The sequence below is a fragment of the Capricornis sumatraensis genome, chromosome 20 (genome assembly GCF_032405125.1).
Source record: "Capricornis sumatraensis isolate serow.1 chromosome 20, serow.2, whole genome shotgun sequence".
NCBI classification, from domain to species: Eukaryota; Metazoa; Chordata; class Mammalia; order Artiodactyla; family Bovidae; genus Capricornis; species Capricornis sumatraensis.
Genome location: NC_091088.1, coordinates 59,591,397 through 59,617,062, shown reverse-complemented (window position 1 = coordinate 59,617,062; position 25,666 = coordinate 59,591,397). Strand labels below are relative to the sequence as shown.

Genomic DNA, 25,666 nt, shown 5'->3' with positions numbered 1-25,666 from the left:
GCCCAATGAAACGTGAGAAGAAGGAATAAAGAATCTGCCTGCTGATGCAGGAAACGCAGAAGATGCAGGTTCAGTCCCCGGGTGGGGAAGATCTCCTGGAGGAGGAAGTGGCAACCCTGAAGAGTTCCAGGACTCTTGCCTGAAGAACCCCATGGAGAGAGGAGCCTGGTGGGCTACAGTCTGTGCGGTCATAAAGAGGCAAACAATGCTGAGCGTGTGTTGGCATGCACACGCCTGACCATCTTTTGAATTTCCCTTTGGCCCATCACATGTTGGCTGGGACAGCACTCATCTGAAGGTTCGACTGACTGGAGGTCGCAGGGGGCTTGCTCACCCAGCTGGCAGTCAGTTCTGTCTGTCAAGTGGGAGCACGGCAGGGATTTTTAACCAGAGTGCCTGCATGTGGGCTCTCCATATGGTTTGGGCTAAGAAGCAAAATGAACAGTGAAATGAAACCGTTCAGAGTCAGATGGCCTGGGTTTTCATCCTCCCACCCACCCACCACCCCAACACACACACTTACTGCTCTGCAAATTGCTATTTAACCCCTCTGAGGCACAATATTGATGCTAATGCCGTTCATATCATCCCTCCTGGATGCTCACACTTTGGTTCTCAATTTCAAGTTTCAGCACAATATCCAGGTCCTTTCCAGACCCCTACTGTCCTCCATGTGGCCTAGGCCGGGCCATGACCACCTGTGGCAGATTAGATTGGGGCTCCCTAGGTGGTGCTCCTGGTAAAGAACCTGCAGGAGACGTAAGAGATGAGGGTTCGGTCCCTGGGTGGGGAAGATCCCTTGGAGGAGGGCAAGGCGACCCACTCCAGTATTCTTGCCTAGAGAATTCCCATGGACAGAGGAGACTGTCGGGCCCACAGTCCATGGGGAGCAAAGAGCTGGACTCAACTGAAGCGACTTAGCACACAGCAGATTAGGTTCCTCTTTGGAAACCTTCACTCCATCCACCTCACCACCTCGGAAGGAATGTACTTCTGCCACTCTATACTGGGCTTGGCCGTGTGACTTGTTTGGCCAACAGCATGATGGTACACAGAACACAGAGGCTTGATGTGTACCTGTATAGCTAAGCTCACACTTCTGCCATCACAGTAAGAGGAACATTTCTGGAACAGACCGCGAGTGCCAAGCACTGGTGTACCGGCAAAGGCCAGCCAAGATCAGCCCATCCACAAACACCTGGGGCAGCCCAGTCAAGATCAGCAAGGCAGGCAGTCACCAGCCCCAGATGACCTCAGATGCACGGGAGAGCCCAGCCAAGATCAGCAGAGCCTGCAGCCACAATCAGCTGACTCTCAGCGTGAGCTCAATACATGTTCGTATTGAAATGAATCAGGACACCACAGTCCTTCCCCGCCGTGTCCTCCACCTGCCTTTTGTCCATGGAAAAACTTTAGCCAAAGAATCAGTTTAATCAGAGAAGTGAGAAAATGCAGAAGCAGAGGGAAACAGCCCCACGAGACTAAATAATACTAGTTGGGTCATTAAGCATTGTCAAGGACCTTTCTCCTCAAGGGCTATGGATAATATTCTGAGCCATGTCCTGTGAGCTGTCTGGTAGATACTGAAACCCCCACCAGGTGGAAGAAGTTAACTACACAATGACCAAACTGTAGCCCTGAGACAAGCTGCCACAATTCTGAGAATTCACAAGGAAATGGGAACTGGACCTGAAGGCTAACTGTACTTAGGATGACGCTAAGCAGGCCATTGGTGACCCATTTCAAGGTGACTGTCAGAGCTGATTTTGCTGTTTCTGTGTGGAGCCCCCTCCCTCTGTCTATGAATGCTCTTACCCACCGAATGTCAGTGGAGGGGGACAAGCAGTCTCCCCTCCTCCCCACCCCGGGTTGCTGGCATCCAAAATAAAGCAAACGTTCCTATCCACCAACCTTGCCTCTTTGTTGGCTTCTGAATGGCAAGCAGCCAGACCCCATTCACTTTCAGTTACATGCAATGTGTGTACATCAATACACAGGTTTTGGTTGTTACCCAACTATAGTTAATTACTCAATTACTACTAAATAGTTTTTTAAATATATTTGATATACTGTTGTTGTTTTAGTCACTAAGTCGTGTCTGACTCTTTGTGACCCCATAGACTGTAGCCTACCAGGCTCCTCTGTCCATGAGATTTCCCAAGTAAGAATACTGGAGCGGGTAGCCATTTCATTCTCCAGGGGATCTTCCTGACCCAGGGGTCGAACCCAAGTCTCCTGCTTTGCAGGCAGATTCTTTACCGCTGAGCCAGAGGAGAAGCCCATCTGATGTGTTACCAGACTTATATATCCACAGACTTATCATCATTACATAGCTACAGTGTGACCTCATGACCTCCTTATTATTTTTATTTTATTTATGATCCATGGACCACATAGTAAGATGGCACTGGCAAAATCGTAATTAATTACCCAGACCAGATGGTAAATGTGGATGACAAGGAAGGCTAAAGGCGGTTTTGCAACCACAGAAGTTTCAGGGTCGTGTGGTTAGGAGTTAACAGGCTGGAAAAGCCCACGCTCAGGATTTCCCATGACTTGACTGGACTTCACCCAGATTTTTCCAGAGGCCAGATGACTTGTGATATTGCAACAGATCAAATGCAGAAGCGACTCTGAAAATCCAGTTGTTTTCTCTTGAGCCGGACATTACACACTCTCAGGAATGTATAGCAATGTCACTCTTCTCATTAATTTTTTTATTTTAGAAAATACAACATTTCTCATTTAAAGTGTTATGTCAAAATCCGGTTTCTGAATGTCTATCAACAGACAAATAGGTGAATAAAATGTGGTATCTGTGAATGTGGCATCGATGACATATAACTCAATCTTAAAAAGGAAGGAAAGCCTGAGACACCTACAACATGAATGAAATTCCAAAACATGATGCTAAGTGAAAGGAGACAGATACGAAAGAACAAATGTTGCATGATTTCCTATACATTAGATAGTAGAATAGGCAAATTCTCAGAGACCTGGAGTAGAATAAAAGTGACCTGGGATTGGGAAGATGAGAAATTATTGTTTGATGGGTACAGAATTTTAATTTGGGAAGATAAAAAGATCTGGAAATGAATAGTAGTGATGGTTGCACAACAGTGTGAGTTTACTCGAAGCCTCTGAACTTATATACTTTAAAAATGTACCAATTAAAAATAAATTAATTAATTAATTAATTTTAAAAAATGTACCATTTTAACCATTTATACCACCTTTCCTGGTGGCTCAGCAGTAAAGAATCCACCTGCAATGCGGGAGACGTGGGTTCCCTCCCTGGGTGGGGGAGATCCCCTGGAGAAAGAAATTGCAACCCACTCCAGTATTCTTGCCTGGAAAATCCCATGGACAGAGGAGCCTGGTGAGTAACAACAGTCTGTGGGGTCCCGAGAGTCAGACAGGACTTAGCAACTAAACAACAACAAAGTTTTTGTGTATCTCTTACCACAATAAAATCAATGCAGAAATCCAATGGACTTACCATGGTTATTTTTAAATAAATTACTAAATTTTGTAACTTCTCAGTCTTAATACTTAACTTGTTATTGATAGATGTAACACATATACAAAAAAGGAAAAAAACTCCTCGGTCCTCAAGAGTTTTTAAGGGTGTAAAATGAATCCTGAGGCCAACGAGTGTGAGAACTGCTGTTCCACGTACAACTGAGGCGAGCCTGAGCTAGCTGCCCCTGGCACTTCTCTGCAAGAATCTGCAAACTCCCAGAAATTAAAGTTTATTCTGGCGCAAGTAGACACGCCCTCTGGTGGAAATATAAGGTATTGCTTGGCAACGCAAAATTTCTGAGTCATTTGTAGAGTTGGCTGAAATTCTAAAAGGGAGGCAGAGATGGTCTCATGAAATGAGGACTTTATTTCAGCATTTTAATTTTAAACTCTGAACTATGCCTCCTATCCTGCACATTCACACACACACACAAACACACACACACATATTCATTCAGAAACCCACAGTCACATTCACGCACACAAAATTACACACAGACATAAGCAGATGTTCACAGTCACACAGGACACACAGACAAGATCAAACGTACTCATTTACACACAATCTCTCACACAGACCCCCATATATACACACAGAAATACTATCACACACACAAAGGACACAGCTTCACACACAGACACACTCATATAGTCATACACACAGACACACTTTCACATGCACACACACACACTAAAAATATCGCATCGTTAATAAAGGGGACCAAGTAAATGAACATCATCCTCTATTTTTAAAAAAAGATTGTAATGGAAAATGAGTTTCTTCCCAAAGCCATTAAATAAATGTTAAACAAATAATTAAGATGAATCTAGGTTTGGCAGCGCGCCCAATTAGAGGCCCACAATCCCTTAGCTGAAGTCCTTGGGGACAGACGCATTTCAGAACTCAGAAATGTTCTAATTTTAGCAGGGCAATTCTGAGCGAATGCCGTATATTATGTAACACTCCCAGGGGCTTGAAGCCGACCCCTCTCCATCAAACATGTTAATATATTTGCAGCAAAACGTGTGAAAATTCACGCCAACGGAGATAAATAAAGACTGTTAAGAATGCATATTAGCTGGTTTGCCACCATGTGAGTCTGGGCCAAAATAACCCCCAGAAAAAGAAAAAAAATTTTTTACTTTTTTTGGTTTTTAGGGATTTTTGAAATTCGGAATTTCAAATAAGGAATAGCGGATTCTATCCGCAGGCCCTTCACACATCATTTACGTATACTCTCGTGAATCTTCGACTTCAACTTGGATGTGAGGGAAGACGCCAGGAGCCTGGGGGACGGCGGCTCTTTAGCGCCCCCTTCCTGGCAGCCCCAGTCCTTGCAGTTTGGCTGAGGAGTTGGCCTGTCTACCGGCTTGGGCCAGATACCGCGGTAGGTCCTGATTGGTCTAAATCTTCAGCGTAATCCCGCCTTCACTTAACAGTGAGTGGCTCAGGGACCCACATTTTAACCGATAGGGACAGGTCGTTGGCACAAGCATCGGCTCTGGGGTTGTCATGTGACCCAAGCTGATCCAATCAGATTGAAGGAAAGCCCTTTGACTCCTAGGAGGCACCTGGCCTCCCTTATCTCTGAAGGACGGTAATGAGGAGCTCTTAGGTACCTGGATCTGTGGGCACCAGGTGAAGCCGCTTGGGGATGAGGCCAGAAAGAACCGGGAACAGTTTAGATCCCTGTGGTGGCCATTGAATGGCGCTGAGCAGCTCTCCCTTTAAGAGATTCTGCTGCTGACAGCACAGCCGTCTGACAGCGCTACCACATTCGTGCCAAGACCATGCCTCCCTTGGGATCACACAGTGGGTACTTACACCAGTCCATTGCAGCCCCATCCAGGAGTCTTCTGATGGGCAATTCTTGCTCAAGGACAGCTCCATAGACACATAAACCCCACGGCACCCACAGAGGTACAGCCAGAGGCTCCCCTGACCCATTCCCTCCCTTTTTTTTTTTTTTTTTAATATTTATTTATTTGGCTGCATCGGGCCTTAGTTGCGGCAGGTGGGATCTTCAGGATCTTTACTTGCGGGATGCAGTCTCCTAAGAGATCGAGTTCCCCGCCAGGAATCAAACCCAGGAACCCTGCATTGGGAGTGCAGAGTCTTAGCCACTGGACCACCCGGGAAGCCCCTCCCTCTGTCCTTTCACAACTGTCAGACTGATGGGTCATGGTTGCACACATTGTAACTGTACTTCATATACTGAATTGCACAGTTCAGACTGGTGAAAATAGTAACTTTTATACCATATGTATTTCATACGCACACATTTTGACCACCCACTCCTCCTTTCCTCTCCATCACCACCCTTGTCTAGCCACCATCGTCCCTCATCTCACTCACCGCAGTGATCTTTCTGGGCTCCCAGCTTGCACCCCCACCCCCTACATTTCATTCCCCACATGGCAATAAGAGGGTCCCGTTAAGAGGATCTCTTAACAGAGGTTAAGCCTCCACCTCACTAAAAGCCAAACTCCTCACCCCGGCCCATGGGGTTCTGTACAAACTACCTCCATTCTCTTTTCTCCCACTAGCCCCCTCATTCACTCTGCTCTGCCCACACTGACATCGTTGCTGTTCCTTGGACAAACCGAGCACCTCCAGCCTCAGGGCCTTTGCACTTGCTCTTCGGGATCCCTAGACCACTATTCCCCCAAGACCTGCAGGTCCTGCCCTCACTTCTCTGAGGCTTCTAGCCAGTAACCAGCAACTTCATCACTCCCTATCCCCTGATTAGTTTTCTCCTTTGTGTTTATTATTACCTGACATAACACATACATAAGTTATTCATCTCTATTTCTTGTCTGTCTCCCCACCGATACACTGGCTCCACTGAGTATAAATGTCTTCCTGTTTTGTTTGCTGTTTCCCCAATGCTTAAAATAGAGCCTGGCACATGGTAAATGCTGCATAAATATTTGTTAAATGAAAGATTAAAAGATAGGGACCAAAACAGAGCCTGAGAGGAACAGGAAGAGAGAAGAGAGACCAAACAGGGAGGGGGCGGGGAGGAGATAGGGGAGTGAGGGAAGCTGAATTAGGGGAGAGATGAGAATGAGGGTTGGGTCGAGGTGTTTAGGAGAGGGGACTTCCCTGCTGATCCAGTGGTTAAGACGCCACATTTCCAATGGGGGGCGGGGGAGAGGGTGCATTCCATTCCTGGTCAGAGAAGATCCCACATGCCATGTGGCGCAGCCAAAAGTTAAAAAAAAAAAAAGATGGAGGAGAAAAGTGAGGAAGGGAGAAGAAATAGCTGAAGCCAGAGCATCAGAGCGGAGAGAATGAGTCAGAACAGAGTGAGGGATAGAAACAGAGTCATGGAGAGACATGAGGGAGAGACAGAGACACACAAACGTTGAGAGATAGAGACAAATACAGACAGAAAGAGAAAGAGGATAGAGGAGAAGGTGGTGAGGGAGACACAGAGAAAGAGAGCAGGAAAACAGGCTGGGAGAAGAGTGAGAATCAGAGAGGGGAGCCAGTGGGAACAAGGATAGTCCCTCCCTCTCACGCACCATTGGCTGGTGTCCAGAGCTCTGGACTGACTGGCAATCCTTTGGGATCCAAGCTGTGGCTTTTAAAGCCCCAGGGACAGAGGAGGGTGGCGAGTGAGAACATGTCATGGTACTCTAAAGGCTTCAGATCACCAGCTTCTTCAATCCTCAGAAAAACTTTATGAGATAAATACTATGATCATCTTCATTCTAGGACCAGAGAGGTTGGGTTAGCTGCCCAAAGTCACACAGCTAGTGAGAGGAAGAGCTGGGATTTGAACCTGGGTATGTTGGCCCCAAGATCAGCGCTCCTAACCACCATCTACACTAACTGGAAAGGGGTGCCGGCTTCCTGAATTCCACTCATCCTGGAGACACCCTCTGGGAAGTGGTGCTGGAGGGGTAGAAGGAAGGAGGGGAGGTAAACAGATTGACATTCCTAGCTGGGTACAGATGGACAGCTGTCCCAGTCTGAGAGGCTCCACTTCACCATCCTAAGGAAGTCTCCAGTTCAAGGGAGGTGGTCAGACAGGAAATCACTTCCTGCTTGTAAGGTCCTATACCCTGCCCAGAGCTAGACCTTAGTCGTCTGGGTAGGAAAACGGACTCAGCCACCTCTAACTTTTTAGCAGGACTCAGGTTGCTCTGCCTTGGTTTGCAGGCAACACTGCAGACCAGAGAGGCAGTACTAAGCTTCAAAGGCAGCTGGGTGCTTTGATAGTTTCCTCTGTGATTTCCAGAGGGGTCCTACCACCACCCCTGTCCACGCTCTCTCTCAGCTCCCAGGAATGTGAACTCATGCTCTTTCAGCACTATCCTGACTTCTCCAGATGATTTAGCTTCCGTTGCGGACACTGTAGTTATACAAATCACAATCCCCAGAAACCCAGTTATCGCTGGGATCACCCCATCTCTTGTCTTGTCTCCTGTGCTATTACCGGAGGCCAGCCCTTTTCTCCCCTCCAGAGGCACTTATCCTCTGCAAGCATGCAAAAACCTGCTTAGTCCTTCATACCGTCTGACCTTCAACTACCTTGTTGCGGATAAGCGTCTTCTCACCCCAACCCAGAAAACACACGATGGCGATGGAAGAAGAAAATGACACCACCACTATCCCCGCCCAGGGAAGGGGAAAACGCACACAGCCCACCCAGAGTGAGAGGCAATGCCCTGATGCCAGGGCTTGCCCTCACAATCTTGAGGGGAGGCCCCTCTGCAGACAACACGACAAACACAACACGAGGCAGCTGGGGCTGGAGTTTATTGCATGTGGATAGATGCACCCGGAGGGAGAGGGTCAGGCTGAGGGCTCCGCGCACAGAATCCTACGGAGGGAGGAGCAGGAGGCAGTGATCAGTATGGGGTCTGCCTGGTGGAGGACCCGGCCTGAGGGCGGAGGAGCTGCGAGGATCGAGGACCAGAGCCGGCTCCCCTTCGCCCCCCATTCTTCAGGATGACAGCTCCGCAAACGCTAGTCATGAAGAGGGAGCCAGACACCAATTCGGAACCGGCGCATCCGCGGCGACAGCGCCGGGCTCTCGAAGGCTGGCGGTCCATCTTGGGTGAAAAGGAAGGTTACCCAGGTCCTCGGCCCCCCGCGGCCTCCTGCGTCTTCCCCAGCGTCTGGCGGCTCGGGCGGCGGCGACGGCTGGGGTCGCTGTAGCGGCGGCGGCGGCGGCTGCGCGACAGCTCAAGCTGGGGTCTCGGCCCGCCAGGGGCTCCCAGGAGGCAAGAGACCGAGGCGGCGGCGGGCGCCGGGGCAGGCAGCGCACCCGCGCGGGCTCCGCACGGAGAGGACTGCGCGCTGGGCGGCGGGCCGGCTGGGGCTGCAGGGGGCCGCGTGGGAACCCAAATGAGACCGTAGTAGACAGCGAGCAACACGGCAGCCAACGAGACGCAGAGAAAGTAGGCGCAGACCGGGGCTAGGCGCAGCCAACGGCCCCGCGGGCCCTCGCTCAGCCCTGCGCCACTCGGGCTCTCGCCGCCGCCGCCCACGCAGCTCGTGCCCCGCATCCCCGCAGCCCACTCGGCTGGGAGCCACAGCCCGCACAGGGCCCGCCCCCCCTCCGGGGGACCGCCTCCACGCTTAACTCTCCCTGTCCAACCCCGCCCCCGTCAGCGTGGCCACGCCCCCGCGTGGGCGGGCCTCCTGCGGGCTCTAACTCTCCCCCGCCCAACCACGCCCCCGCCAGCGTGGGCACGCCCCCGAACGGGCGGGCCTCTTCCGCGCTCCAGGCCCGCCCCCTCCTCAGCCTCCGGCCAAACACTAGCAAGCCAAGGCTTAACTACAGCATTCTGACCCCGCCCCAAGCATGCAATACCTTGCTTTTTCTCAAATGTTGGTCTCGGCCCAGCCGACTCCTACCAGGCTTCGGCATTATGCCCGCCCCGGAGCTTACCTCCGCTCTTTTCTCTCCTCTTCCCCGCGCCCTACCCATCCCCTTTCGGAACTCAGACTTCTCCCGGCATCTAGCTTCGCCGCTCCCTTGCCAAGCTCAAGCCTTTTAAGTCCTGCCCCAGTTGTAATTTGCCTTTAGCCAAGTTAAACACTACTCCAGCATTCGATTCCACTGTCTTCTCCCCCTACCCTCATCCATCTTCAATCCAGATTCCGCCTCTTTTTCTCCTCCTCCACTCCACTAGTTTGAGCACCCCATTCTAAACCAAGCTCTCTGCTGCTGGCTGCGCCCCACACCAGCGTTAGGGATTCCCATCTAAATCCGCGCTGTGGTTCTACCTCACGTCCTAACACCTTTCCTTGTTTTAAACTCCATTAGAATGCGGGCCCCAAACATCCTAACCACGCCCCTCGTTGGACGCGCCTCTTCCTCCATATTTTGTCTTCAGATCTAAATTCAGACTCCGAAGCTCCAGCTCCGCCCCACAACCCAGTCACGCCCCCTCCCCATCTCCTCCCCCACCACCCTCAATTTCTCCCTCTCTAAAGCCATGGGGTCCAAAGTGGGCTCCGGGGAAGACAGAGCACAGCTCGGAGATCCAGACTAAGCCCCTCCTGCCGCCCCCTCCCATCAAGGCGGGGAAGCGTCAGTCCCCTCCCAGCAGCGTCTTCAGGAATTCGGGGAGGCCTGTGGGAGGGGGGAGGGAAGACGTATCAGGGGGGTGGAGGAAGAGCGAGCCCCTTCCTCCCGCCTCTGCCGCCATGGACAAGCCCGCCAAGCACAGCAACCCAGCCTGCCCCCGCCAGAAATACAATTCAAAGGTTAGCGGAAGCACTGCGTTTAATAGGGACCACTTATGCGGCCGGGGAAATCAGGTCCTTCAAGAGTCACTGGTTATTAAGCCATGCCCCAGATGTAAGCTCCTGGAGGCGGAAAACGGCCCGGGAACTGGCACCTACACCCCCATGGCCTCCAAAAGTGGGTAACTCGGAGGTGTCTCAGCCACCCTGGTGCCACAGCGCCCCCTATTTGTGAGACTGGACTATTGCCCTGGCCCCACCCGGTTCACTATCCCTGGCTCCTCCCCCCGCCCTTACATTTAACCCTCTCCTGGCTGGAGTGGCGGAAGCTGAGGGTAGAGGAGCGAGGCGGCGGAAGGTTAGTGCAGAGCGCAGAGGCCGTAGTCGGCAGAAGCCGCAGTCGGCGGGCGCGGTCAGCGGGCGGCCCCCGGTGGCGAAGCGGCCGCCACCACTTTGCAGAAACGCACCCTCTGGAAGTCAGCGATCTCTGCCGTCTCTTGGCCCTCGGGGTCCGCCTCTGCAAAGAGAAGAGGCGATCACCTGAAGGCAACAGTAACCCCGCCCCCCACCGCCGGCCCCCGGACACCCTAGCCCCGCCACTCCGCCCCACCAAGCCTGGCTGCCGCCCACCCTGCGTTAAGCGATTTACGAGTCTCAGGCTCCTTTAATCCTCGGAGAGGATCTATGCAGACACACACCCCCGCAACAGATCCCTGTTTATAATCGAATACATAATCTGACAGAGCGAGATGGCAGTCACGTGGCCCAAAGACAAAGCGCTTCGGGTACCCCGACCTCAGCCGCCATCCTAAACTCTGTCCTCTCTCATCCCAGCCTCACCCCCGCGGACATAAGCCAACCTCTAGCAAGCCTGCCCTACAGGATCTACCTCCACTTCCCTTGCCCACCTTCTGAGTCCTAACCAGACCTTCCTTGGCTATGCCCCCAAGGCCTAACCCCTACTCCTTGGGAAGGTCGGAGGTCCACAACCCAGCTTCCGCCTGGTGGAGGTGAAGACTGGGTTCTGCCTGTTGCTCCAGGTCCGCTAGACTCCACAATTTTTACCCCAGTGTGTTATGTATTTCTATTCTAATTGACCCCATTTACTAATTTACACCTCAAAACTGTAACCACGCCCACAGCTAGATCCATTACTCCTCCCCGGTTCTTTATTTTTGACCGATTTGTATTTCAAATCCTGCTCTGAGCTCGTATCAATTTAACCCACCCCCTTGTTTCTAGATTACTTTGCAGAACCCCTGGGGTAGCCCTCTACCTCCTAATCCCACCCTGGCTCCACCCCCTCACCCCCAAACACACTCAATTCCTAGTGGCTCGGCCTCCGGGAAGTCCTCCCTATAGCTCCACCCCCTTGACCCTGGATTCGTTCCCACCCAGCAGCGTGGCCCCTCCCCACTTCCCCCATCCCCCGGCCAGCAGCTACCCCACACCCATAATGGAGACGCATCCACTCCATTCTACTGCGCCCAAACTCTCCTCCCCTCAACCCAAGAGGAATCAGAAGGAAAGCCACCTCCACCACCCCAGCCACTCCCCCAACCTGGAGCTGCCTCAGACCCCTCCTCTTCAGCTTTCTGGGTTCCTGGGGCGCTGGGCCCACTCTCCAAGGAGGCAGGGGCTGGCTGGTCACCTCCTGGGGAAGGGGGAGGCCCAGTCAAGCCCATTCCCCTCCAAATACCGCGCCCCCCTCCACCCAACCAAGAGAGAAGGCTCTGGGGGAGTGAGAGGGGGTTTAAGGACACACGTGGGAAGTGTCATTTGAGGAAGTGATCTCTTTATTGGGGAGGGCGCTCTGAATGGCTCAGGGCAGGGCAAGATCTGGGGGTGGGCCTTCTAGAGACAGGCATGGACTGTCCCCCCTAGCCACCAGGGCACATGGGGTCCCAGGGTCCTGAGGGTCCCCCATGCACCCCTCAAGCACACACACAAGCAGCCAGCTTCATGCATTTTCAAACGGCCAGGCCTCACCCGGAGAGACAGCATCTGCCGGGTGGGCGGTCCGGGGAGAATTCAGCTCCATCTCTTCACCCCAGTCGGACACAGGGTGGTGGCCCCCAGGGGGCGAGAAGGGGCTGGAAGGTGTGGCAGGGGCCTGGGGGAGCGGCAGGGGCTCTTCCGGCCTGGCGGGCTCTTTGTCACTGTGTTCCCTGGTGGGGCTCCCGCTGGGGCCCCCACTGGGCTCAGCCTCCTGGTGTTGGTGATCTCCGGCTGGTTCTTCTTCCTCATCATCAGCCTCCTCTTCTTCCTCGATCTCCTCCTCCTCGTCATCCTCACTCACGTCTTCCCACTCCTCATCCTCCCCATCCTCCCCCTCATCCTCGCCCTCCTCCTCAGGAGGCCGATGGGCAGGGGCCAGGGTCTCAGGCAGCTGTGAGGAACACAAGGCAGGTCAGGGAGAGGCTGCAGGCCCCAGGCACCCCCACACCGTGCTGCCTGCCGGGAGCTGACAGCCCGCCCTACCTGCGCGGGCGCTTCCTTGGGGAGAGCAGGTTGCGGGGGCTCGGGAGCTGCGGACACGGCCTCCTTCGTCTCCCAGCGGTCATCGTGGTCACTGGAGGGGACAGAGGAAAGGAATAAAGCCCAGATGAACAGGAGGAAGGGGCTTCCCACCCCAGGCTCGACCCCAGACACAGAGCTACAAAATGCAACAGGTGGAGAGAGCGGGTCTTTGGGATTTCCAGACAAGGAGCCGGCAGGCTAGAGCACCGAGGAGGAAACAGGGCGTGTCCCGGGTGTCAGAGGTGACCAGGCAGAGAGGGGCCAGGTGGGTAGAAGAGACAGGTGGGAGGGTAGGAGGGGACAGATGAGGGTAAAGTGACAGCCAGGCCCCGACACCCCCGAAACCAAGTGCCTGACCCACAGGGAGACAAGTGCCCGAGAGACAGACAGGGCCAAGAAAGGACAGAAATATCCCCCAAACCCACAAGCCAGAGGACAACCAGGGGTAGGGCCACACAGTCCCGCTGGGGTTGTGCATGTACAAGCCAAAGGGGCCCCCACCTGTAGGCACGGGGCGCTGCCTTAGGCTGGGGTCGGCTGCTCTTCTTCTTTCTGCGGCTGACCTCAGTTTTGTGCTGGGACAGAAATTCCCTGAAAGTGGGGGGCTTGGGGGGCCGGGCCCAAGCTTGGTCATCTGCAATAAAACCCAGGGGAAGCCGGGGGTAGAGAGCACAGTATAAGCTATCCCCACCCCACCCTGCCCCAACCCCCCAGCCTAGCCAGCTGCCTCACCCTACCCAAGAACTCCCACTCACCATAGCGGTGGGATGGTTCCAGGGCCACGGCTGGGCCATCCTTGAACCTTGGGAAAAAGAAAAGGGTGAGCGGGCAGCTGGTCACACAGGGAGAACAGGTAGGGCGGAAGAGTCATCGGGGGAGGTGGGGGCCACGGTTAGAAAACAAGACCACAGACCGCACGGTCGTCAACCCGGATGGGGGAGCGTGTCACTGATTAAAGCTCAGGATGAGGTGAAAGACAATAGGCACGTGTGACGTGGCAGTACAGACAGAGAAAAGTGATCAGTATTTGACAGCAATTCCCCACCTCAATGAGAATGTGCAAGTTCAACATCCCCAGCTTCCTGTCCAGCCTCAGCTCCATCACTCTCTCACCTCCCGAGCTTAGCAAGTTCTCCTACCACAGAGGTCCTGCCTCATGACCTTTGCACATGCTGCTCCTGGGGCTCGCTTCCTCCGATCTCTCCGGGGCCCGCTCCGTTACCTCCTTCAGGCCTCAACTTAAGAGGCCTTCCTAACCTTTCCAATCACGTATTATTACATACATTGTGTTGCGTGCTAAGTTGCTTCAGTCATGTCCAACTCTCTGCAACCCCATGGACTGCAGCCCACCAGGCTCCACTGTCCATGGGATTCTCCAGGCAAGACTACTGGAGTGGGTTGCCATGCCCTCCTCCAGGGGGTCTTCCTGACCCAGGGATTGAATCCTCGTCTCGTATGTCTCCTGCATTGGCAGGTGGGTTCTTTACCACTACCGCCACCTGGGAAGCCCAGTTACATACATTATCTAGGTCTAAAACAGTAGCCTCAAATGTGACGTTAGCTCTATTCACTGCACAATTTGCTCTATTCAATGCAAACGTGAGACTTGCTGCAGGCTGCTGTGAGGACGTAAGAGGACTTTCTCAGTCTTAAGCCCAAGAACATCTCCACAAAAGCTCACCTGCCTCCCCCTCAGAAACATCAGCTATGGATATCTGTGCAAAATGTTTCTCACGCTGGCAAAGGCTTAGCTCACAATCCAAAAATAAATGCTCCGACCTCCAGGCACACAGACAAGATCCTCTTTCTTTAGCCAGCACTGTGGCAAAGGATAGAGGATGATGTAAAAACGACAGCTGTCCATCTTAAGATTGCCATTCAGCAGGTCTTCCAGAATCTTCTCCACCTTTGCTATGGCAGTTAGCCCTCCTGTGGATGATGCCTTCGCTTTAAGTTTGACTAATGGGATGTTTCCTGGGACCCGAAAGGCGACAGAGTCAGACCTGAGAATAATAATGCCACAGGGATAAGGTGCTTGGGTAGGTGGGGGACATGGTTAGAGGGATGAAGGGAGGATGCCAAGGGGTCATTGCTATAATTCTTCATGCTCTCCCTGCATGAGAACTCACATCCGCACCCTTGGCTGTAGAATCACTGCAGTACTATCGAGTTGACAGAGTGTAATTTCCTGCTGCAGCAAGGTGGGGTCTGCTGGCTAACAGACGGGGAAGTGTCTCACTCTCCCTCCTGCACATCTGCCAGTACTGTGGCCAGCGCTTCCCCCAGCAGCCCCTTCCCTCAGCACAAACCCCAGAATGTACACGTGCAGGGCAGAAGTGAGTTCAACCCCAGCTGGACCCACAGCTTCCAGTCCAGCCTGAATCAGCCCAACTTAGAAGACCAGTGAGCACAGGAGAAAGAAATGTTTCGGGACTTCCCTGGCAGTCCAGTGGTTAAGAATCCACCTTCCAGGACAGAGGATTTGGGCTCAATCCCCGGTCGGGCAAGCTAAGACCCTACAGGCCTTGGAGCAACTAAGCCTGCTTGCCACAAGAGCTGAGCCCAGGCACCCTGGAGCCTGCAGGTCGCAATGAAGAGCCTGCACATCATAACTAAGTCCCGACGCAGCCAATACATAAATAAATAAATGGTTGTAAAAAACTGCATGGCTGAGTCCTTTTGCTGTTCACCTGAAACTATTACAACATCTGTTATTACACTGGCTATACCCTAACACAAAATGCTTTAGTTGTTTAAAAAAGGAAAAAGAAACGCTTTTCTGTGCCCTGAGACTTGGCGATGCTTATGCAGTGTTACCTAGCTCGTGCTAACTGATACACAGGATGAGAAACCCGAGACAGGCCAAGGAGCCAGAGGTCAGGGCCAAGGTCGAGGAGCCCCACGGGCGCGGACAGGGCAGAGACTCACATGCCATCTGTCTTCTCGGCGTCCCACTCCCGCCGCCACTGGCCGGTGGGCTTGCGGTGCCTCTGCAGCCGCTCCTGGTCGATCTTCTCCCGCTCTTGCTTCCAGCGGAGGTACTCGGACCGCTCTCGGCCCGTCATGGAGAGCGTCATGTCCCCAGCGCCGCCCAGGCCAGCCCGGCGGCCCTGCCCCAGGCAGATGGGTAGTCAGGGCTCCGCCCACCACTCTCGCCTGGCACCCCTTCCCTGAGGCCTTCTAAGCTCCTGGGTAGAGCCCGTGGCTCAAGGTCACAGGAAGAGGTGGTGACAGGGTGGAGATCAAAGCCGTATCTGCTCACGTGGCACCTTAGAGAAGCCACGCCAGATCCTTCTCTACTCTCCGTGCCCTCACCTGGCTGGGCTGGAGCCTTCTTCCCAACATTCAGCATTATCTGACATCTTATTACATGGCCACTGATTTAGCCCCAGCACCCTAGACAGTGCCTGGCCCCCGGCCGGTACCCAGTAAACATCACTAACGTCAGCAAGGAGGAAAATCACACCAAAACAGATCATAAAGCTACAAAAAGAAAGGAGTGCGGCTCTGGGGCAACTAGCAACTGGAGGGAAGCCTGAGTGCAGGGCTGCAGCCTCTTCCTGCTCTGCGCCCCGCATTCAACATACATCCCTCCCTGTGGAACCCAGAGACCGGCTGCTGGGCGGCAGTCGTGGCCCCGCCGCCCGCACCCACCTGCCGCTCCTGCTCGAGGCCGTAGCGCACCCGCTCGAAGTCAGGGCCCCCCCAGTTGCGCCCGTGCCGGCGGCTGCCTTCCCGGCGGTCCCGCTCAGGCTCCTCCAGGGGCCCACTGCGTCGCCGGGGGTCGTCCAGGAAGTTCCGCACCGGGTTGGGCTCCAGCACGCCTTCCTGCAGGCATGCGGAGTTGGTTGGGGGGTGGGGTGTTGGAGCGCTCCCCCGACCCGGCAGCTCCACCCCACCGCCAGGGGGCGCCCGTGGCACTGACCCGCTGGTTGCGCTCGTACTCCGCAATCTTCTCCATCTCCTCGTTCATCTTCTCGATGTTCTGCTTCCGCCGCTCCTCCCACTCCTTGTTGGGGGGAGGAAGGGAGGACAGAGAGAGACACACACACAGGGCGTCAGAAAGAACCACTCAACCTGAGCGTTCGTCACCATCTGAGGCTCTCTCCTTAGACCTGTTATGCAAGGAGCCCCTGGCTGGCACCTGGACACTGGCTCTCTGCACGTCCTGTCAACAGTTAACCAGTAAGCGGGGCTCCAGGTGCCTAGACTTTTTCTGCAAATACAGTGTATGCTGAACACCCACCTTCCTTCTACGGTCTGGAATTTGGATGTGTACGAGGCAGAGGGGACCTATGTGACCAGCCTCAGATAAGAAGCCTGGGTACTAGCTCTCTAATGAGTCCTCAGTAGATGAACTTTGACATATGTTGTCAATGAAGAACAATTAAGTACAGCCTGTGTGTCTTTGGGCTTCCCTGGTAGCTCATTGGTAAAGAATCTGCCTGCCAATGCAGGCGACACAGGTTTGATCCCTGGGTGGGGAAGATCCCCTGGAGTAGGAAATGGCAACCCACTCCAGTATTCTTGCCTGGAAAATCCCATGGACAGAGGAGCCTGGCGGGCTACAGCCCACGGGGTCGCAGAGTCAGACACAACTTAGTGATTAAACAACAATTTGTGTCTCCACTGGACGCAGACTCTTGGAAGCTAGCACCTGGTATCCTCCAGACTCTGGCTCGTGGGCCATTTTGCTTTCTATTCTTTCCCTGTAATAAATTTCAGTTGTTAATCCTTCTGGCAAAATGCTGAGCCTGGCAGAGGGGTTGGGGACCCCTCAACGGCTGCCACAGTAACAACTTAACAAATGGCCAGGTGACCCCCACCATCCATTCTCCTCCCTTTCTTAGGTAACAATTCCCCCCACCCTGGGTGGTAACAGAATTTTAGATGAGCATGTGCCCAAGATGCTGGGAACACTTGCATTTCCAAGACTCAGCATACAAGAGAGAAATAAACTTGCATTTGATTAATGCCATGGCACTTTGGGGTCTTTCTAAACATCCTTAAGCAACATACATTGAGCGCTTAATCTGAGGATTTCTATGCCTCATGTCACACGATGCTTATGAAAACCTTTAAACCTGATTTTCATTCCTACTTAAGAGCGAGAACTGGAATCTCCTAGAGGGGAAGTGAGCTGCCCAAGGACAGGGAACTCATAGAAGTTGTCCCCTAAGCCACCACTCTGCTAATCTGCGTGGTGGGGTGCGGAGAGCAGGTACAGTAAGAACCTCACTGCTCCCTACCAACTAATTCAGGGAATGACACAGAGAGAGCACATGCGCACGCACACACGAATGAGGAAAGCATGCGTGCTGGACAGAACCCACCAGACACCATCAAAAAGAGACAAAGGGAAGGGAAGGCAGATGACCAAGCACACAGCAGAGCGCAAAACGGGAGACAGAAAGAGACAGGGAGAGTACCCACAGCGCTGGTCTACTAGGGGAGAGAAGAAGAAAGGGAAAGAGATGAAAAAGAGCCGGAGCGAGGGTCCAAAAAAGAAAACAGAGACAGTAAACGACGGATGAAGGATAAAACCCCTTTGAGGGCAGAACAGAAAGAGCAACAGGACAACACTGAGCCTCCCCAACAGACTTCAGGCAGACGTCAGCCCCCTCGGCTCCTACCTTGGATTTGCGGTCGGCAATCGAGGCATCGCCACCTCCAGAGAGATGAGGGGACCCCCTGCCCCGACCCCTCCGGCCGCGGCCCCCAGCGCCTCCCCGAGGCTGCTCCCCGGGACTGTCTTCCCAGCTGCGGGATGTCCGGCCCATGCCTGCCCGGCCTCCGTGCTGAGGGGGGGTCCAGCCTCCCTTGCTGACCCCTGGAGGCCGAGGGGTCCCTGGAGACCTCCGGGAAGGACCCAGGTTCTTCTCCTGGAAAGGGGGGAAGGGGGCAAGGTCACTGGGGCAGGGAGACCAGGACACCGCAGGCCCAGAGGGCGGCTGCCAGGGTCGAGGCCTGGGGCAGCAGGGAAGGCTCTTAGGTCTCACAACCCCCCCCCACCCACCCGTCCTCGCGAGGCCCACCCTGGCGTGGAGCTCACCACTGCCACATTCTCCTTCTCCACCGAGCGGCCCTTCCGGGGACCTGTCACTGCTACTCCCTCCAGTTCAGCTTTCTTCCGATCCTCCTCAATCTCCTGGGAGATCAGAGAGAGCGGCTATCAGGGGTCCTGTGTACTGGCCAGATGCCCACAGTCCCCTCAATGTCCCCAAGTCAGCCCCAGCGCAGACCTCTGTCTGGAGCTCTAGACAAGAAACCCGGTCACTTCTTCCCTCTAAGCGCACCAGGCGGCTCCCCTGCTCAGACCCTCTGAGCCAGAGTCAAAGGCTCCCCCACAGCCAATGGGGCTCCACAGGGTGTGGTCTCGTTACCATCCCATCCTCACCTCCCACTCTCTCCTCTCGCTCACTGTGACCCTCTCACTGTGCCTGGAACATACCAGGTTCAAACCTGCCTCAGGGCCTTTGCACCTGCTGTTCCCCTTGCCAGAAATGCCCCTTCTCCATAGATTCTCCAGTCCCCCACCTCCTGCAGGCCTCTGCTCAAAGGTCCCCTTCTCAGGAAGGCCTTCCCTGACCAGCTCGCCTGCCATTCTCCACACACCACCCCGCCCTCCCCCCACCCCTTTCACAACAGGACATTATGTCTATTTTGCTTCTTATCTGGTTCCTCCCCATAACAGAATCTACTCTGGGTCAGCGATATCTGTCTGTTTTGTTCACTGATATATACCCCAAGCCTAGAACACTGCCTGGCACACAACAGAGGCTCAACATCCTTTTATTTTTTTTTAATGAATGAATGCATGAAGAATGAATAAATGAAGCCTACTCCTCCTCCTATCTCAGGGACAGCCCCAACACCTACTCTGGCACCTGTGACAGGGACCTGGGCCTCATCCTGGATCCTCTCCTCACCTCCTGCCACCGTCCATCAGTCACTGAGTCCCTCCCAACAGCCCTGTCCCAGGCCAGGCACCTCCTCTCCATACGGCCCCCACCCCTCGCCCCCTGCGAAGTCCCTGCCCCAGTTTCCTGTCCCCAGTGTCCTCTCCTCCCATCTTCCACCACACAGCAACCAAAAGAGTCGTCCTACAAACCTATTCTGACCTGGCCCCACTTCCACTCAAAGCCCTTGATGGCTCCCCAATGTCCTTAGGGAAAAGTCCAAACTCTTAGCCTTATGGCCTGCATGGCCGGGCCCCAGCGGGTCTCTGCAGGTCAATATCCTCCATCTGACCCTCCAACTTTAAGCTCCAAGTTTCTGCACAAACTGTCCCCTCTGTGCGGAATGTTCTGCTCTCCTTTTCAGCTAGCTGGGACTTCCCTGCTGGTCTAGTGGTTAGGACCGCCTGCTCCGCTCCCATGGGCCTGGGTTCAGTCCCTAGTCAGGCAACTAAGACCCCCACAAGACATGTGGTGCAGCAAAAAAAAAAGACCGGCTAACATCTACTCACCTTTCGAGTCTCAGAATCCCCTCCTCCAGGAAGTCCTCCTTAATATCCCCCAGGCTGGGTGAAGAGCCCCACCTGGGCTCACAGAACCCTGAGCTCCTCCATCCCAGGCTGGCCCACTCGCTCATCACTGACTGAAGCCATGGCTGGGCCCCTACTGGCCTGTGAGCCCTGGAAAGGCAGGCCCGGGGTCCCCTCCATCACCGCTGCCGCCACAGTGCCACTGAGCAATGGGCCCTGATGAATACTTGTGAACGAACAAACCAATGATGGAATGAAAGGAGGAATCCCAGGCTAAGGCCCTCGGCTTTTACCCTGACAGTGATGAGGAGTCATGAAAAGGTTTTAAGGAAGGAGAGGTGAGGGAAACTCACTGCGGGGAGGAGAGGGGATGGGGTCTCCCAGGGCGGGGCTAGGGCACCTGGTAGCGCCGGATGAGGGCCTCATTCTTCCGCCGAAGAGCCTCGATCCTCTTGTCCAGCTCAGCATCCTTCTCCTCCTTCGATTTCAGATCCAGTGCGGCTGACTGAGAGGGGCGGACAGATAAGAAGCTGGAAACCTCTACCTGCTCCAGGGTCTGCGGGCCGAGAACCTCTCCTCCCAAGCCCCCTGCCCCAAAGCTCAGATCTCAAAGACCCCACTTTTCTTCTCACCATTCCACTGGCAGAGGGGGGCCTGGGTCCCAGCAAACCTCCCCTGCAGAATCTGGACACAGCACTGGGGGCTCCTGAGGGCAGAGGGAACAGAAGGACTAAGGCCAATGGCTCCACTCAATCTGTCTCTTCCTGTTCCAGACTGGGGGCTCCTCAAATGCGCACACACATCCCTTCACTCCAAGGGACACACACACACACACTCCCTTTACTCCAAGGGACACACACACACACACACACACACACACACACACCCTTCACTCCAAAAGAATTCTCGCCCTCACTCCCAGTCCCTCTTCTTGAAGCCCCTCTTCTAGCCCACCCCCTACCAGGAGAAGTTTAGACTCAGTACTCTCAAGAGGGTTTTGGACCCATCCATTCCTCTGTAAACAATGTAGTCACACACACCCTGGGAAAGTTCTGGGCCCGCCCCACCACTTAGGGAAACACCCCACACTGCTCCCTTCAAAATGAAAATCCTAGTTCAGTCTCCACACCCCTGTGCTGAGAGTTTAAAACCCAGGCTTCTACCCCAAGAGAGCTTTAGGATGAGCCTCTCCCACGACCTGCGCAAGAAAGGCCGACTCCCCCTGCTCAACCTGGTGCTGCTTACATCCCGTTTAATAATCTACACCTAACACTTCCCCAGGAATTTCAGCGACGTCTTATAACCCTACACTCAAAAAATAGTCCGAGCCCCATTCCTATTCGTTGCCCCTACCCTCAGGGATATTAAAGCCCCGCCCCCTGCACCCCAACAAAGATTCCTCCAACAGACCCAGGCTTCCCGGGTCTGGTTTGGCCTCCTGGGTGAACAGCCTCCCCGCCCAGGCGCAGACAAAACCGCCCCGCCCTCACGCGGCTTTCTAGGGAAAGGCTCCAGTCTCCACCCGGTCCGGAACGCCACAGCCCCGCCGCGAAGAGAGGCAAACTTTCCGGCCCCGCCTTTCCCGCCAAACCTCTGACCCCGCCCACAGGCGCGTAATTAACCCCACCCCCTTCCGGCGTCCGACGGCCCCAGCCAACTTCCTGGCCCCGCCCACAGGAGCCCCAGGCAGCAGCCTAAACCCGCCCCCTCCTCCTCGCCTTCTGGCACCGGTCCCGCCCCCGGCTCACCAGCCAACACTTTGGCCCCGCCTCCGATTTGCTAAGCCCAGCCTCTGGTCACGCCCCTGGCTCCGCCCCCGCCCCGCCCGTCAGTGTCTGGCCCCGTACCCAGAGCCCCTAAATTCTGGCTCAGCGGCCCGATTCCTGCGAAACTTTTTGGCTCCGCCCTACCGGCGCCTGGCCCCGCCCCGACCCTCAGGTCAGCCCCTGGCCCCGCCCCTGACTTCCTGGACCCACTTCCAGGACACGCGAAACTTTCCGGCCCCGCCCCTAGTCCTCAGGGTAATATTTGGCCCCGCCCCCAGCCCCAGCATAACTTTTTTCGGGCCCTCCCCAGCTGCCCACCGTGGCTCCGGATGAGTCCGGAGCCCGGCCCACCCAGGCCCTGCCCCGCCGACGGCCCGCCCCCTCAGCACCCTTCTAGCTTCCCATGTGGGCGTCCAGTCCCCGCCCCCCGCGGAGTACTCTGACCCCGCCCCCACGGGCGGCGGGTTACCCCGCCAGCGCCGGCGCCCGCTCCCCCCACGTGGGGCGTTAGGCCCCGCCCTCTCCGGGCGCGCTCCCGGCCCCCTCCCCCGGTCACCTGTCCCGGAGACCCCGCGGCGTCCGCGACTCCGGCTCCGTCGGCCTCCGCGTCTGCAGCTCCCGGGCCACGCGCGTCACTTCCGGCCTGCATCACGTGAAGAAGGGAACTAAAGCGGGTTACTTCCGGTCTTGCAGGCCTGTTTCCGGGAGCCTTAAAGGCGCGGCGCTCCTTCCCGCCAACACCCCCTCCTCCCAACCCCCCACGCCGGGTGGAGGCGGGAGTGGGTTGAGCGGGCGCCCAGAGTGTTCTGCAAGCTTGTTCTACTGTCTTCTACCTGAATGACTTTCTTCCAGGGAAAGGAAACACCATCCTCTCTCTGGTCTCTATTTGCATCTCCTCTTTCCTGGTTCCTTCAAGTAACTCTTGGAAGCCTGACCTGCCAGCTTGTGCTGGGAGGTTGGCGGGGGTCCCCCACCCTCCTGCCAGTGAAACTTTATAGTTAGTTGTAGGAGCTCACAGTTTTCAATGGAAAGAACCTCTTCTTCCTCTGAATCAGCATTGAGTGCCAGCTGTGTACTGGGGGGATAGGGAAGTGGGGGTTAAGGTGATGAACAAGGCAGACCCCATCCCTGGACTCTTGAGGGAAGGCACAAGTACATGTGAAACGACAGAAAACAGAACTGTGGGGGATGTCTTGTGAGAGAGATGAGGCTAGACTGAGAGGGGGGGCTGTCCAGGCAGGGGACACAGCCTGTGCAAAGGCCCTGTGGTGAGTGAACTGGTGCTTCTAGGAAACTGGAAGATGCTCAGAGGAGGACCTACTGGGTTTTGCTACAGAGTCAAGAGGGTTACATACATTAAACAAAGCTTAGACATAATTTACCTATTGTTACAAGTGACGATAAATGCTATGGAACACCCTTACAGGAGGTGATGACAGTTGTAAGTGAGCAGACCAGATTTCCTGAGATTGCTGATGAATTTAGTTTGTGGTCTAAAACATGGGAAGCGAAAATACCTGGCAATCCACTGCCCCTATATGGTTATCATTAACAGCCTTTCAGAGACCTTCTCTACACATACAATTTAAAATCCCCCAAGAATTCCCTGGTGTGTCAGTGGGTAGGGCTGGGTGCTTTCACACATGGAGCCCACGTTCAATCTCTGATCGGAAACTGAGATCCCGCAAGCCTTGAGGCACAGCCACAGAAATAAATAGATAAGTAAAAATTTTTCAAATGCCTACCAAAATCACTGCATCACCGGCTTCAGTTGTGTATTCAGTTTTGCCTCTTTGAGGTCTTCCTTGAAACCACTCGTTTGAAAATTTCGAAACCTCCCATGCTTTTCTCTTTCAGTTTTATGTCTCCATCTTACTGTTTACCCCCTAAACTACCGTGTTTCACTTTATTCTCTTGCTGTTCGGCCTCTAAGTCATGTCTGACTCTGCAACTCCGTGGACTGCAGCACCCCAGGCTTCCCTGTCCTTCACTGTTTCCTGGAGTTTGCTGAAACTCATATCTGTTGAATCACTGATGCCATCCAACCATCTCATCCTCTGTCACCTTCTTCTCCTTCTGCCTTCAATCTTTCCCAGCATCGGGGTTTTTTTTCCAGTGAGTCAGTTCCTTGCATCAGGTGGCCAAAGAGTTGGAGCTTCAGCTTCAGCATCAATCCTTCCAGTGAATACTGAAGGTTGATTTCCTGTAGGATTGACTGTTTACTGACTTTTTTCTCAACTATATTCTCTGTGTTATGTCCGCAGTACCTCCAACAGTGCGTCATACATAAGAGTCTCTCTCAAAACCTATTTGTTTAATGAATGAGTGATTTTTTTGGCAGGGGGTTGGAATTTAGGTCCCCGACCAGGAACTGAACCCTACCCTTGGCAGTGAGATCGAGGAGTCCTCACCACTAGACCACCAGGGAAGTCCCTGACTGAATCTTGGCTAGTACTATTATTTTCTTCCTTGTTTGTGAAACAAAACGTATGCCCTGAAATTCTATACCTTGAAGTTAGCCCGTGGATGGTTGACTAGCTTTTAAACTGCCACGTGAAATTCTGTCCTACAGATGAGCCATAATTTAGTCCAACTGGTCTCGTGGATGTTCGAGTTGTTTCTAACTGGGGAGGTTGCCAGCGATGCAGCATTGAATTTCTATAGGCGCATAGCTTGATGACTGCATGATCTGTGATCCTGTTCACAAAAGGGCTCCTAATGTCATGAGTAAGGCTGTTGACTCTGAAGCCAGAAGATCTGGCTTTGAATCCTGGCTCTGTCATGTACCAACTGTGTGATCTTGGGCAACACGCATAGGAAACTTCTCTGGCCTTCATCTTCTCCATCTGTAAACGGAGATCATAACACCATCCTACTGTTTGTTGCGCAGAATTCAATGGATTCATGAATTAATAGACACCCAGTGCTTGGCCTGAAATATTGTAAGTTCTCAATAAATGGAAACCATTCGTCTTGTCTTCTAGGAAAGCAGATTGCTGAATCACAGGTTAATTCCCATTTTTATTTTCCAGGGGAAAAAAAGAATGAAGAGAGGTGGACCCAGGGTATGTAGAACCTGAAGTTTATACCAGTTGGAAACCCTCCTGAAAAAAAGAGTGGGAAATTCCCTGGTGGTCCAGTGGTTAGGGCTTGGTGCTTTCACTGCTGGGGGTAGGGTTCAATCCCTGGTCAGCGAATTAAGATCCCACAGCCTTTAAAAACATGTACAAGACTGCAAGGGCACCTCCCAGGGTGTTGGGCAAAGCTGTGGAAATAGGGGGACCCAGAGGGTTGCACTTCCTCTGTTCCACGGGATGGTGGCTGCTCAGGAAAGGCCTAGTGCTCACTGCCACTTTTCCAGACAGGACAGTGGTGCAGGTCCCCTGGCAGCCTCACGGACAGGGGTATTCTTCGTCTTTGATCTTTGCCAATATCACAGCCAAAGAGTCTGTCTCAGTGTAGTTTGAGTGGCCACTCTCTGATTAAAAAGTGAGACTTCAGGCTTCCTTGGTGCCTCCGTGATAACGAACCCACCTGCCAGTGCTGGACACACAGGTTGGATCCCTGATCCCGGAAGATCCCACACGCCGCCGAGCAACTAAGCCCGTGAACCACAGCTACTGAAGCCCACGCGCCCTACAGCCCGTGCTCCGCAATAAGAGCAGC

The 25,666-nt window shown here is 54.1% G+C and overlaps 2 protein-coding genes across 3 annotated transcripts; both read right to left on the bottom strand.

Moving 5' to 3' along the window:
* Positions 1–8,301: 8,301 nt before the first annotated feature.
* On the bottom strand, positions 8,302–9,042 carry INAFM1 (InaF motif containing 1). The gene has a single exon (XM_068993499.1). It carries the CDS (start codon positions 9,040–9,042, stop codon positions 8,605–8,607), a length of 438 nt encoding a protein of 145 aa, XP_068849600.1. The 3' UTR covers positions 8,302–8,604.
* Positions 9,043–9,978: 936 nt separating this feature from the next.
* On the bottom strand, positions 9,979–22,627 carry CCDC9 (coiled-coil domain containing 9). 2 transcript variants are annotated; one of them, XM_068992563.1, is made up of 14 exons: positions 22,557–22,611; positions 20,588–20,739; positions 18,801–18,896; positions 18,382–18,630; positions 16,674–16,757; positions 16,403–16,576; positions 15,677–15,858; positions 13,504–13,550; positions 13,250–13,382; positions 12,710–12,800; positions 12,218–12,617; positions 11,790–11,882; positions 10,696–10,745; positions 9,979–10,115 (listed from the first exon to the last, which is right to left on the bottom strand). In XM_068992563.1, the coding sequence occupies exons 4-14, from the start codon at positions 18,526–18,528 to the stop codon at positions 10,098–10,100; spliced, it is 1,419 nt and encodes a 472-aa protein (XP_068848664.1). In that variant the 5' UTR covers positions 18,529–18,630; positions 18,801–18,896; positions 20,588–20,739; positions 22,557–22,611; the 3' UTR covers positions 9,979–10,097. The 2 variants fall into 2 exon arrangements, with proteins under 2 accessions (XP_068848664.1, XP_068848663.1); XM_068992562.1 differs by lacking the exons at positions 9,979–10,115; positions 10,696–10,745; positions 11,790–11,882 and adding an exon at positions 20,867–20,940 and having other exon boundaries at positions 12,044–12,617; positions 20,635–20,739; positions 22,557–22,627.
* Positions 22,628–25,666: the final 3,039 nt, after the last annotated feature.

What these genes read in the sequence shown, in the direction of transcription:
- INAFM1 (XM_068993499.1), bottom strand. Translation starts at nt 9,042, where the DNA reads ATGCGGGGCACGAGCTGCGTGGGCGGCGGCGGCGAGAGCCCGAGTGGC.
- CCDC9 (XM_068992562.1), bottom strand. An exon ending in AGTACGAGCGCAACCAGCGG is followed by an intron (nt 16,577 to 16,673) that starts GTCAGTGCCACG and finishes GCATGCCTGCAG; the next exon opens with GAAGGCGTGCTGGAGCCCAA. An exon ending in GGAACCATCCCACCGCTATG is followed by an intron (nt 13,383 to 13,503) that starts GTGAGTGGGAGT and finishes GTTTTATTGCAG; the next exon opens with ATGACCAAGCTTGGGCCCGG.